Below are 12,152 nucleotides of genomic sequence, written 5' to 3' on the forward strand. Positions count from 1 at the left end.
TGTGATTTTTCCATTGAATTTTGGGTGTTTGAAGACTGAAGTAGCTCATATTCAAAAAATAATTACTTAAAAAAAAACAGTTATTAAAAATTAAAAGGTTTTGTAATTATAACATGAATTTTAAAACTCTAACGTGAACATTATTATACACAACCATGTTCGGCATTTTTATTGTAGCATTATTATACACAACCATGTTCAGCATTTTTATTGTAGCATAATTGGTCGGTGTTCCAATTTGCCAAAAAATTAAAAATTGATAACTGACATTGCTAAATTTCAAATTTCGTGTTGTAATTACAAATCGTGCTAAAGTTCGTGATTTAATTTGCAATTAACCCAAGATTAAATTACCAAATCAATGAATGCTACATTGAGTTATAAGTAATAATTGCTTGTATCATTTTCAATGTCGTAGCAATTAACAATGAACCAAAGCTACTATTGAAAGAACCATATGCCTAGCTGCAAAACCTTTCTCATCCTTATTTGTTTGTACTGAACCATTATAATCAGCATCTTCAGGAATATATATCACCCGTGACCGAGCCGCATGTATTTCCGCCTGGATCATTTCTCCAACTGTTGAAATCCATACAGGTGGGATGTTGAACCGACAAGCACATAAGGATTCATTTGGCAATCTACAGAGGGTGTGATTTCTTCCAAAACTAAGCATATGGACAGTCTTCGTCTTTATCGAGAGAAGCTGATAAATAGCTCAAGATGAAGCCATCTATTTCTCCATCGAGTACAGAGTCAGGATCAGAGACCTCATAGTTGGTTCGGAGATCTTTAACCATGCGATAAGGCTGCATCATGAAAAAATAAATGGGGATTATGCATAGATTGTTGATGGTACTCAAGAAAATGAATGGAAGTAGCAATTTCGCCATACATGGAGCACGTAAGTGCGAATCTGGTTGCCCCAGCTTATATCGGTGAGAGATTGTGTATGCTGTGCATTCATCTGAGCCTGGCGAGCCATCTCAAGCTGGTCCAATCGAGATTGGAGTACTGCCATTGCTGAAGCCTTATTCATATGCTGTGATCTATGAATACAACAGCAACAACAATAATAATAATGATCCGAAGCCAAAAATATGATAATTGCAACTTCCAATCCTATGATTTTAGCAACATCATCGACAAATAGTATACCTTTCATTTTGACAAGTAGCAGTGATACCGGTTGGGATATGAAATATTCTCACAGCACTATCAGTTGTGTTAGCATGCTGGCCGCCAGGCCCTCCAGCACGATATCGTTCAATACGGAGATCGGATTCATTAATTTGTACATGAGTGGATCCATCACCTAGGATTGGGATTACAGCAACAGCAGCAAAAGAAGTATGCCGCCGCTTTCCACTGTCAAAAGGTGAGATACGTACCAACCTGTGTACTCCTACTTCCGCTTTGGCATATCCGAATGCATATTCACCATCTACCTTAATTGTTGCACGCTGAAATATAATCACGTCACAGGTTAGAAATCTAAACATGTAAGCATTTTACGTTGTGGGAAAAAAAAAGTGAGCAGCTTCATCTTAATGCATGGATATTAGATATATAATATCATGTACTTAGAAAAATAGAAAATGATCAAAAAAGCTCAACCTTGATTCCCGCAATCTCACCAGGCATTTCATCCACCACAGATACACGATAACCACACCGTCCAGCCCACTGCTTATACATTTGCATGACCATTTTCGCCCAGTCCATGCTCTCAGTACCTCCAGCTCCAGCTTGGACCTATTTCAGGCATGCAAAAATTACGGTCCAAGTCTAATTACATCAAAAGCTGTTCATATTTTATCATCAATATAGAGAGAAGAAAATTTCCGCAATTATAAAACATCAAAAGAAATCATTAAAAGGGTGTAAAGGTAACATCAACAATCGAAAGATAACCTCTATGTAGCAAGAGCAAGAATCCTCCTCGCCAGCTAACAAAGCTTCAAGCTCTTTCTCTTTTGAATTTCTTCTCATCCGAATTAAAGCTCTCAATGAATCCTGCAGCAGGAAGCAGGGAACTTTACAACTTACATGTATATAATAATACTAGCACATGGACATAAAGTAAAGCTAGGCTGTAAAACGTTACATGCTCGGTGCATAAAAAGAGTTCTTAAGTAGTTAAATGGATCATGATATATTCTGCTGATACAATTCCATTTTTAGCTGCATAGCTATTCATGTCTGTAGCACAGTGCACTTCTCAACATTCAATTTTTTAATCAGAGAATTTAGTTATTCACTCTATGCAAAGTTCAAATTTCAGCACAAACGGCAGTGAAAAGCAAACATCATTCATAAAGATGCAACAATTTACCAGAAACAAGACAGGAATCATGATACAGAACGAATACATGCCTAGAACAAGAAGTGAGAGCCCACCGATTCCAACTCAGTGTCATCCTCTTCTCGAGCCAGCTTTATCATGTCAATATGCTCAAGCAATTCCGTCTCAAATGCAGTTACCTCTTTCCTTTTAGCCATCAACGAACCATGTTCACGGCTTATTTTCCCAGCTAATACAGGATCATCCCAAAGGTCTGGCTTATTCAGCTGTGCTGACAGCAGATCTAACCTTACCATTAATTTCTTCCACTGCCACCACACACAACAGAAACACAAGCACAAAATCAAAACTTCATTACAGAATACATGACATAAAAATAGGTATAAAAAAAACTGAAACTCAATTCTCTGCCTGTGATACTTTAAAATGAATATCTTATACATAATACCAGAATTAAATCTACCAAATGCTAATTAATATAGGTAGCACGGGCACTTCAATCAATCAACTGTCCGACACATGTCCCATTTCCGACACGAAACTATTTTTCACATAGGAAACTTAAAATAACACTGTTTCGCAGTGTCCGTGTCGGTGCTACCCATTAAATATGCAAAGATTGAGAATTTAACCTGCAAACGCTTCTTGATGACTTGAATGGATTGAGCAATAGCAGCAGCGTGACTCTTCCAATCACTTTCAGTCTCATCAAGAATAAGCCAATTATTAGCAACAATTCTGTCTACAGTTAGCCCATCAGACGTTGATAATTCAGCTGCTGCCTGAGTAGTAAACAACCGAAACCACCGTGAATTCGGAACTGAAGCGAACCCAGAAAAGTTTCTGTGTAAAACAGTATTATCAGAAGCTAAAACCCTGTAATTTTCACTTAAACATGAAAAATTATATATCTTTGATCTGCTGAATTGAGACCCAGATGGCCTTTTTATAGTTTTAGGCGAAAATGAAGGGAACCGAGAAATCAAGAACTTGTAACTAACGAGCCAAGATTTACTACCAGATGTTTTGAGCATAAAAGATGACATTTTTAGTATTCCAAGATCACAAAGCTGTGATCTTTATCAGAATTGAGCTTCTGGGTTTTAGCAGAAAGTCGATTTGGTTCAGGGTTTAATGGAACTAAAAAAAGGCTGTTTCTGCATTCAAACGGCACCGTTTTATGACTTTTTTGCAATAAAATAACGAGCAAAGGTTGAACCAAGCGTTCGAACTTATATATTTTGGAGTCAAATGCCCTTGCTATCATCTCTCAATTCCGCTCTTTTTTTCTTACCCTCAAAACAATTTCCCAAAAGAGCAATCTTTTCTTGCTCTATACAAAAACCATCACCCAAAAACATGTCATCTCCACCTGATCAGACAAACTCCACTCATCAAAATGACCCTTTAACCCTTCAAAACTACCCAACACCACTCTCCCCTCCCTTGCCCTCTATTTCAAAGAACATAGAGCTGGCTAGAGCATTGTCTGCCTCTTCAAGATCAAGTCTTTTTAGTTTGTCAAGAAGTGATGTCTTGTATGAAGATCAGTGGCTTATTGCTGTTAATAAGCCTCAAGGAGTTTACTGTGAGACCATGTTGGAATCTGTTCCAAGTGTTCTTGAGTTTAGTGATCTTAATGATGGTATGACATGACTTCCTGTTTTTTTTTTACCTTTTATTTTCCATATGGTTTGTATGAAAAAGGGAAATATATGTAGAATGGGATTGGTATGCATGTATTGGAGAAATGTAGTTAGGTTGTTGATAAAAATGTTGGCATATGCAAACTTATTTGATTGCTTAATTGGGAATTTGTGGATTATGACTTCCAAAAGAAAAAAAACTGTCAATTGCTAGACTTGGGATTTCATAATATGTGGGGTCTAATCGAGTAAAGTTGAGTTGAAACACTGTCAAGATCGAGCTCTACTCGAATATGAAATTTAAAGCTCGAAACTTGATTCAAACTCGATCAAGTTTCACTTGAGCTGAACTCGAAAGCCCGACTTGACTATCTTTATAAATATTTAAAATTAAGAAATTATTAAAAGTAAATTGACTAAAGCCCGATTAGGCTCGTAAGCATATCGAGACAAGTATTTAGATCCTCGAACTCGATTTGATAATTAACTCGAGTATCTTGAACTCGAGCTCGACTCATATTAATCGAGTCGATTTCGAGTGTTTTTCAAGTCAATCGTAGTTGCTCGCAATTTGGCTTGACTCTGTTGTGGCTGCAATGAATGCCTTAAAGTTTTGTTTGGAATAAATCTGATACCACAATCAGTTCCTGCATTCTTAGACTTTCAAAACAATATGTAAAATTACTTTCCTGTCTATCTGAAAAATGTCCATATCATGGTTGATTTAGGAGGGACACGGTGGATAGAATCACAAGCAATTTAGGATAGAGTATATTTTATATGCTTTGACTGCATCGCTTCTAGCTTTGTCAATTGTGCGACTCTTTGATTGCTGATAACTATATTCTAATCTATGATTTGTTTTTTCTTTGGTAGATATTGAAATCTAAGGCCTATGATAATTTGGAGTACTTTAAATGCTTTGTTTTATTGTCATAGGTTAGTTTTAAATTACTCAGCTTAGTTTTAACATGTCATTGTTAGGAACTGAAGCCAGTCCTCCAGAGCTTCATCTTGCTAATAGGCTTGATCGCGATACGAGTGGTGTAATGGTTATAACAAAGTCACATAAAGTAGCTGCTAAGCTTGTAAAGGCATTTACAGAGCACAAGATTAAGAAAACCTATATTGCTCTATGCGTTGGTTCAGCTCCAAAATGGGGAAGGATCAGACTTAAATCTGGTCATGGTCGTTCAAAATTTGGAGCCTGGCGTGTATATGCTGCATCAGATGTGGGTCGGACGCTTCCAGGTGGATCCACAGTTAAAGACATGGAAACTTCATTTGAAGTTTTATCAGTGAATGGACAAGGGAGTTTCAGAGAGTTGCCGAAATTTGATAAAGACGAAAGTATTATAGTAGTTGAAGAAAAAGCCGTAAAAGATGTTGATACTAGTATGGTTGAGATTTTGGTTAGAGCATTTCCTAGGAGTGGAAGAACACATCAAATCCGATTGCATTGTCAGTATCTTGGAATTTCTATAAGAGGGGATGTGAAATATGAGGGTGTATATGAGTGGAAAGGGAAAGTATATGATGGCCATGACTTGCACGCTGAGAGCTTATCTTTTGAACATCCAATTACTGGTGCACCGGTTATGTTCTGTGCACCTCTACCTTCATGGGCTGTCCAGGTGTCACAGTCATTATGACACTAAAATGCTTTCCTTTAAAGTCATTCTGGAAATAGTGGCTGTTGAAGGTCTGCTGACAATCTTATAAGGCCGTCTTATAGTATTGTTTTGATTCTTTGTCGGAGTTGCAAAAGCAATTATGCATCGGCAAGATAGCTGATAGAAATTGTTGAGAGAGATATCAGTGGTCTTTTTGCCGGAGTTGCATTATCTTTATTACACCGAGAGGAACACAAGGAATTGTCATCGATCTACTTAGTATTCAGTAACCAAGCATCTATTATGTGGGTAGAAGCTGTCGAAGTTGTTCACTGAAAATTCAGGTGATGATTTCAGCTAAAGGTTCCTTCACAAAAATCTTTCTCAATTTTTGGAAAAATATTACTTTTTATGTCCGGAATCATAACATCTGGAGGTTTTTAATGATCAGAAAAGCATGGGACAAATGGGCTGTGGAAAACTTTTTTGTTATGGATAGTTACAACAATTATGTCATATGCATTTTATAAAGCGGACAGAATTGTTTTTTATTCATCATTTCTACATATATGAAGAGGTCAAACTCCGATAAAACTCAACTTGTATGGCAGATAAACCCTTGTGGTATCGTAGTCGAGAAGTCCTTACGCTTTATTGATCTTCATTTTTGAACTTGATAATCTGACAGGAATGGTGTAATTAGCAGTAGTAGGTTTGGCAGTTTATCTGTAGAGTTTAGAGATTCAAATTTCAAGCGTGTAAAAGATAAAGAATGCCGTGGCAGGTTTATCTTTATAACATTTTTAAATTGACCACTATGTTATTAGTTTTTATGTATGCATCAAACAATAATAAACAAAGAATTGAATGCTTTGATTTTGAATCTTGAAGTTTTTACACGTAATGGATGATCTTGGACCAATTTTCATTGAATTAATCTCTTCAACTTGGAATTGCTGGCTATTGAAATATTCTATATTTAAACCAATTCAGCTGGATGAAAAAAAGACCATCTAGATCATTTTTTTAGTAACTTCTGAAATAAGTAAATGAATTTTCATTAATCTTAGTGATTAAGTTTATTAGATCACTGCATTTTTGTCAACACAGAAAACCCTTTTTTTTCCTCTCAAACTTTTTCACCAAGTAAGATCAACCATTTTAATCTGACAGCAGTACATTATTTTCACTAAATAATCATCTCTTGCATTAGCTATCAATCAAACCAACCAGTTCTTGAAGATACAATTATCAACTTCAAAGCCTCTAAACAACATATCTTTCTGGATAATATACTTTTAAGGGTCTGCGGTTTTATTAATAAGCGACAGACCCACCAAGCTTCTGCCGTTTTGCTACAATTGATCGAAACCAAGAAAACTGAAGGGGGTTATTAGTTTTTTTAGTTTTTAAGGGGAAATGGCTATGTTGAGTGAAGGTGCAACTCAAGTTTTTATACTTGTAGCTTCTTTGGTTGGTATTGGTTTTGCTTTGCTTCAATGGTTATTGGTGTCCAAAGTGAAAGTTTCTGGTGATTCTGACAATGGTTATGATGATAAGCTGATCGGAGAAGAAGAAGATGGTATTGAGAATCTTGAGGTTATTCTTAAGTGTGCCGAAATCCAGAATGCTATTTCTGTTGGTAATCTTTCTCCCTCTATGCCTGTGTTCTTTACTCAATTGAATCAATAGTTACATGCTGCAAAATTATGTTATTTCAATCTAGGATGGCAGGCCAAAACAAATGAAAATTATCTAAGTAATATGTTCTTTGTTTATTCTATCTTTGTTTTCAACTTTATCTAGGTGTATTAAATTAATTTCCAACTGAATATATAATTTCATTTTCTCAGGGGCAACCTCATTCTTGTTTACTCAGTACAAGTATCTCAGTATCTTCATGGCTGTTTTTGGTGCCATCATATTTCTCTTCCTTGGTTCAGTTAAGGGTTTTAGCACCGAAAATGAACCTTGCGCATACAGCAAGGGGAAACTCTGTAAACCAGCTCTGGCCAATGCAATCTTTACCACACTCGCTTTCTTGCTTGGCGCTCTCACTTCTGTTTTATCAGGTTTTCTTGGCATGAAGATTGCAACTTATGCGAACGCTAGGACAACTTTGCAAGCAAGAAAAGGTGTTGGACAAGCCTTCATCACAGCTTTTAGGTCTGGGGCAGTAATGGGTTTCCTTGTTGCTGCAAATGGACTGTTGGTGCTTTATGTCTCCATCAGCTTGTTTAAACTCTACTATGGAGATGATTGGGAGGGACTTTATGAGTCAATAACTGGTTATGGTCTTGGAGGTTCATCAATGGCCTTATTTGGCAGAGTTGGAGGAGGTATTTACACGAAAGCAGCCGATGTTGGTGCTGACCTTGTCGGAAAAGTTGAACGAAATATACCTGAAGACGATCCCAGGAATCCAGCTGTAATATCCCTGAATTCATTTTGCATTGCTTAGCTAAAATAGTATGCAGTTCACACTTGCTATGTTGCACTGAAATGAAAACAGATAAAATGGAAAACACCGAAACAGAAAACGAAAAGATTTATATAAATATGTTATAAATATAAAGTTCTAAGGTTTCATAAGCATTTTTGAAAATCGAAACGAAACACTGAAACATAGAACTCAACAAGTTTCCTTACAACATAGTATTAATGTCATGTGCTGTTCACATTTTATAAAACTACACTGACAGATTGAACTATGTTGATGGTTCATGTGCAGGTCATTGCTGATAATGTGGGTGACAATGTAGGGGACATTGCCGGAATGGGTTCAGACTTGTTCGGATCATACGCTGAATCATCTTGTGCAGCACTTTTTGTGGCATCAATTTCATCATTTGGTACTAGCCATGACTATACAGCCATGTCTTATCCGCTGATTATTAGTTCAATGGGAATCATCGTTTGCTTGATAACTACACTTTTTGCTACTGATCTATTTAAAATCAAGGATGTAACTGAAATTGAACCATCATTGAAGAGACAACTTCTTATCTCAACAATTTTGATGACTATTGGGATTGCCATTGTCACCATTCTAGCCTTACCATCAGAATTCACTCTCTTCGATTTTGGGACTGAAAAGCTTGTCAAGAACTGGTATACATACTATCTGTCAAAACCCTAACTCCATATTCTTTTCTTTTAAACATTTGATTATGCTGATAAAATCATGTGTTATTGCAGGCATCTTTTCTTTTGTGTAGCAACTGGCCTGTGGGCCGGACTTGTTATCGGATATATTACCGAGTACTATACGAGCAATGCTTATAGGTGAATTATGTTCCTTGCGTGTATATGTATATATATCTTGGAGAACCTCAACTTTTTCATTAGTATTTTTACTATATATTGTGTTCGAACTCTGCAGTCCAGTGCAGGATGTGGCAGATTCTTGCAGGACTGGTGCGGCAACAAATGTTATTTTCGGGTTAGCTCTAGGATACAAATCTGTCATCATTCCCATATTTGCAATTGCCATTGCCATTTATGTTAGCTTTAGCATGGCTGCCATGTATGGAATTGCTATGGCTGCTTTAGGAATGCTGAGCACCATTGCCACTGGGCTTTCAATTGATGCTTATGGGCCTATAAGCGATAATGCTGGTGGTATTGCCGAAATGGCAGGAATGAGTCACAAGATTCGCGAAAGAACAGATGCTTTAGATGCTGCCGGAAACACCACTGCTGCTATCGGAAAGGTACCAACTTTTTCTGAACTATAACAAGTACTTAGGGAACTATTTAGTTGTATTTGAAAACAAAATGTTTGGTTCTGCCAGGGTTTTGCAATCGGATCAGCAGCGCTGGTTTCGCTTGCTTTATTTGGTGCCTTTGTGAGCAGGGCAGGCATCAAAACAGTTGATGTCCTAACTCCAAAGGTTTTCATCGGGCTGATAGTCGGGGCCATGCTTCCGTACTGGTTTTCTGCAATGACAATGAAGAGCGTAGGAAGTGCAGCGCTCAAAATGGTCGAAGAGGTTCGTCGGCAGTTCAATACTATTCCGGGACTTATGGAAGGCAGAACCAAGCCGGATTATGCCAATTGTGTCAAAATCTCAACTGATGCCTCACTTCGAGAGATGATCCCGCCTGGTGCGTTGGTTATGCTTACTCCGCTCATTGCAGGAACCTTGTTTGGAGTTGAAACTCTTGCTGGTGTGCTTGCTGGTTCGCTTGTTTCTGGCGTTCAGGTACATGTTGTTACTGCCTTTTCATTTCCTTTAACAGAATAACGGAGTCTTTATTTATAGCAACTTCACCATCTAAATACAAAATTTTGTTTCTGCTTATCAGGTTGCCATTTCAGCTTCTAATACAGGAGGTGCATGGGATAATGCCAAGAAATACATTGAGGTGAACTTTCTTATTTTTCTCTTTTGGTTTGCCATCATTATGTTGTACGGAAACTTTGCAAGTCTTAGACTTTCAGCTTTTTGTTTCCATTTGCGGAAATGCTTCTGAAACTTCCAAACTTTACATTATAATCTATTCCTGGAAAACATGGCATGTCGTTTGTTTCTCGTTTCAAGTGTTTCTGTTTCCGTGCAACATACGGGGACACTCGGGCTAGAAATCAGCACCTAACGCACGACATCATGAAGTACAGTAAATTTTCTAATTTTTAAGTCCTGACATGTTACTACAATGTGACTTAGGCTGGTAATTCTGAGCATGCAAAATCACTAGGCCCTAAAGGTTCAGACTCTCACAAAGCTGCAGTTATCGGCGACACAATTGGAGACCCGCTAAAAGATACATCAGGTCCGTCACTGAATATCCTGATCAAGCTCATGGCGGTTGAGTCATTGGTATTTGCTCCATTCTTTGCTGCTCATGGAGGTCTACTCTTCAAATTGCTCTAAACGTGCAAAACAAGTTATATAGAGCTCAGGCAAATGTGGTGTTGCACCTGCCGGTGAAACAAAATCATGAAATCCAATTTTCAGTCATATTTTCGACATGTAGACTATTCCTGTCATGACTCATGACTAATTTGCATCATTTTTGTTATTTTTTAGATCATTGTGCATTCGGTTGAATTTGAACCAAGTAGAACTAAAATTTTCTCCCTTTTTAAAATCGAACCAAAACTATAACTTTGAGAAAGTATAATACCTAAACCGAACCTAACTGGTTGGTTCAACCAAATTTTTTCTCCCTTCTCTCGAATTCTACTATCAACTTCAGTTAAAGATAAAATGATACGAGTCATGTGACGCAACAGTTATATGGGAGAAACATTCATATTCCGTATCATATTTTCTTCGTAAAAATATACAGTATAATTCATAAACATAGGGCACATGACTCCTGCAAGTAAAACCTTAAACAAAGCCAATTTGTTGGATATATAATGAAGCTGGCTGGTTGCTCAAATGATATTGTTTGTCTTCAAATGTAAGCATCCACTACCAATTCAGTAAACAAAGCAAGTGCCGGCCCCCAGTTTTTACAAAATATGGATGTAATGTAAAATACAAGGCCTCCTAAAATCATCATTTGTACTGGATTTTAGTTCATTAATTTTATCCATTTCAACAAAAGCATATCCTTTTTTGTTATGGAATCATGCGTGGGTGGGGACTTCTTTTTATTCTTCTTTGTAAATAAAAGTCCATCTTTTCATCTATTACTTTTTAATACATTTTTAGCCATTTATTCTTTCTTTAAACTTCCTTCTAAAGGTTTTGAAAATGCAAAATTTATTAAAATATAGTATAAATTATGGCCTACTTTTCCATTTTCTATAATTTCTGGTGTAGGCACTTATCGGAATTGGTTAGAGTTAGAGACGTAAGATTTTTAGAAATAATATCAATTTTGCCATTGGTTAATTTCTTTTTCTTTTTTAGTTCTCCCCTTTGACTAATATTTTTTGCTAGGCCATTGGTTCAAAGTAATTTTCCGTCACCAAAATGATGTCGTAAAATCTCAACACTATCAATTAAATAATACATTGAGTCTTTCTATCAACTTGTGTTTATTTATGCTAGAGATAAACTCAATGTGTTTTTTTTGATAATTTGGGGAGGGGGAAAATAGAGAAAAATGGTTAATTTGGATGAATTTGATAATATAGGAACTCAATGCAAATATTTTTTTAATATACGGACTCAATCGTTAAATGTGTGACGGTGTCGGGATCTAGACCAGGTTTGCCTTAAGCCATGATAATTTTTTATATTATTTTATTTTATTTCCTTAATATAAATATAATCATATTGCAATAAAAATTCTAAATATTGTAATATATTCTGATGTGGAGATGATACGGGGAGAAATGAGAACTTTGACTATACCTAACAGAATTAATAATCAAACAATTAATCATAGCTAAATCGAAACATAAAATTAAAAACCTATTAATTTGAATCGCAAGCAACGATTATCAGATAGGTCCACAATGACCCCATGAACCTCTCTGATCGCGCCACGTGTTACCAATCTTATAAGCGACACAGAAACTCAGGCAATTCTGAATCCAAACCAAATCCACTACACTTTTACACAACTCGTGTAATTATCCAATCAAACAACGCCATGTAGTGGCAATGACACTCCAATCCTACG

The 12,152-nt window shown here is 36.6% G+C and overlaps 3 protein-coding genes across 4 annotated transcripts; 2 read left to right on the forward strand and 1 right to left on the reverse strand.

Moving 5' to 3' along the window:
- Positions 1–322: 322 nt before the first annotated feature.
- On the reverse strand, positions 323–3,428 carry LOC126674682 (peptide chain release factor PrfB2, chloroplastic). The gene is made up of 7 exons (XM_050369166.2): positions 2,941–3,428; positions 2,404–2,616; positions 1,918–2,019; positions 1,621–1,758; positions 1,162–1,466; positions 899–1,052; positions 323–812 (listed from the first exon to the last, which is right to left on the reverse strand). Exons 1-7 carry the CDS (start codon positions 3,352–3,354, stop codon positions 672–674), a joined length of 1,467 nt encoding a protein of 488 aa, XP_050225123.1. The 5' UTR covers positions 3,355–3,428; the 3' UTR covers positions 323–671.
- Positions 3,429–3,526: 98 nt separating this feature from the next.
- On the forward strand, positions 3,527–6,450 carry LOC126674687 (RNA pseudouridine synthase 1). Of its 2 annotated transcripts, none has more exons than XM_050369171.1 (2): positions 3,527–3,953; positions 4,939–6,450. In XM_050369171.1, exons 1-2 carry the CDS (start codon positions 3,560–3,562, stop codon positions 5,604–5,606), a joined length of 1,062 nt encoding a protein of 353 aa, XP_050225128.1. In that variant the 5' UTR covers positions 3,527–3,559; the 3' UTR covers positions 5,607–6,450. The 2 variants fall into 2 exon arrangements, with proteins under 2 accessions (XP_050225128.1, XP_050225129.1); XM_050369172.2 differs by having other exon boundaries at positions 4,948–6,450.
- Positions 6,451–6,556: 106 nt separating this feature from the next.
- LOC126674678 (pyrophosphate-energized vacuolar membrane proton pump-like) lies at positions 6,557–10,621 on the forward strand. Its single transcript, XM_050369159.2, has 8 exons — positions 6,557–7,209; positions 7,421–7,995; positions 8,299–8,678; positions 8,766–8,852; positions 8,950–9,280; positions 9,362–9,772; positions 9,876–9,935; positions 10,238–10,621. Exons 1-8 carry the CDS (start codon positions 6,987–6,989, stop codon positions 10,442–10,444), a joined length of 2,274 nt encoding a protein of 757 aa, XP_050225116.1. The 5' UTR covers positions 6,557–6,986; the 3' UTR covers positions 10,445–10,621.
- Positions 10,622–12,152: the final 1,531 nt, after the last annotated feature.

The sequence above is a fragment of the Mercurialis annua genome, linkage group LG3, assembly GCF_937616625.2.
Source record: "Mercurialis annua linkage group LG3, ddMerAnnu1.2, whole genome shotgun sequence".
Taxonomy (NCBI): domain Eukaryota; kingdom Viridiplantae; phylum Streptophyta; class Magnoliopsida; order Malpighiales; family Euphorbiaceae; genus Mercurialis; species Mercurialis annua.